Source organism: Penaeus monodon, chromosome 20 (genome assembly GCF_015228065.2).
Source record: "Penaeus monodon isolate SGIC_2016 chromosome 20, NSTDA_Pmon_1, whole genome shotgun sequence".
NCBI classification, from domain to species: Eukaryota; Metazoa; Arthropoda; class Malacostraca; order Decapoda; family Penaeidae; genus Penaeus; species Penaeus monodon.
In genome coordinates this window covers 44,806,425-44,806,968 of record NC_051405.1, presented here as the reverse complement: position 1 = coordinate 44,806,968, position 544 = coordinate 44,806,425, and the positions used below count along the sequence as shown (strand labels likewise).

The window sequence follows — 544 nt, the reverse complement described above, 5'->3', positions numbered from 1 at the left end:
ACTTGTGCTATAGTCATTTTTATTTGTGGTATTGAATTTTCGTTGGAATATTGATTCTGTTATTTATCATCATTTTGTTGATTTTTTGTTCTTTTGGTTAGAAGACCAATATTAAAATCAGTATTAAATGTCCATAGAACTAATGCAGGCGGTTGTCTAAGTAAATATAAACGTCTCAGACCAGTTGACTCCAGTGTTAGGCTTATTATTATTATTTAGATTTTTTTAAGGAATTTCTGCATTTAATCAATTAGATTCCAGATATTATTTTAATTACTTTTTTGACAGGATAGTTTCTTGGTAACACAGCTCATTTTTATTAATTGGAACTCGGTTTATATATTTAATTTTGATTACCACTCTCTCCCCAGGTGTTGGAGCCACAGCTGTTGTACACTCAGCGCTATGTATTCCACGCAACGAAAAATGTGCCATCAAGCGAATAAACTTAGAGAAATGGAATACGAGCATGGATGAGCTGCTGGTAAGGAGAGCCTACTGTCTCAGGTCATCCTGGGTCGTCCTGATTTCCATGCTGACTTTC

The 544-nt window shown here is 34.6% G+C and overlaps 1 protein-coding gene across 1 annotated transcript in view; it reads left to right on the top strand.

Annotated features, from left to right (window-relative positions):
• The window catches only part of LOC119585868 (serine/threonine-protein kinase OSR1-like), a gene marked incomplete in the record, with an annotated part of 62,819 nt that overhangs the window by 42,786 nt on the left and 19,489 nt on the right, over positions 1-544 (top strand). The window contains 1 exon segment of the mRNA XM_037934598.1: positions 372-484. Within this exon segment, the coding sequence (XP_037790526.1) occupies positions 372-484 (113 nt within the window).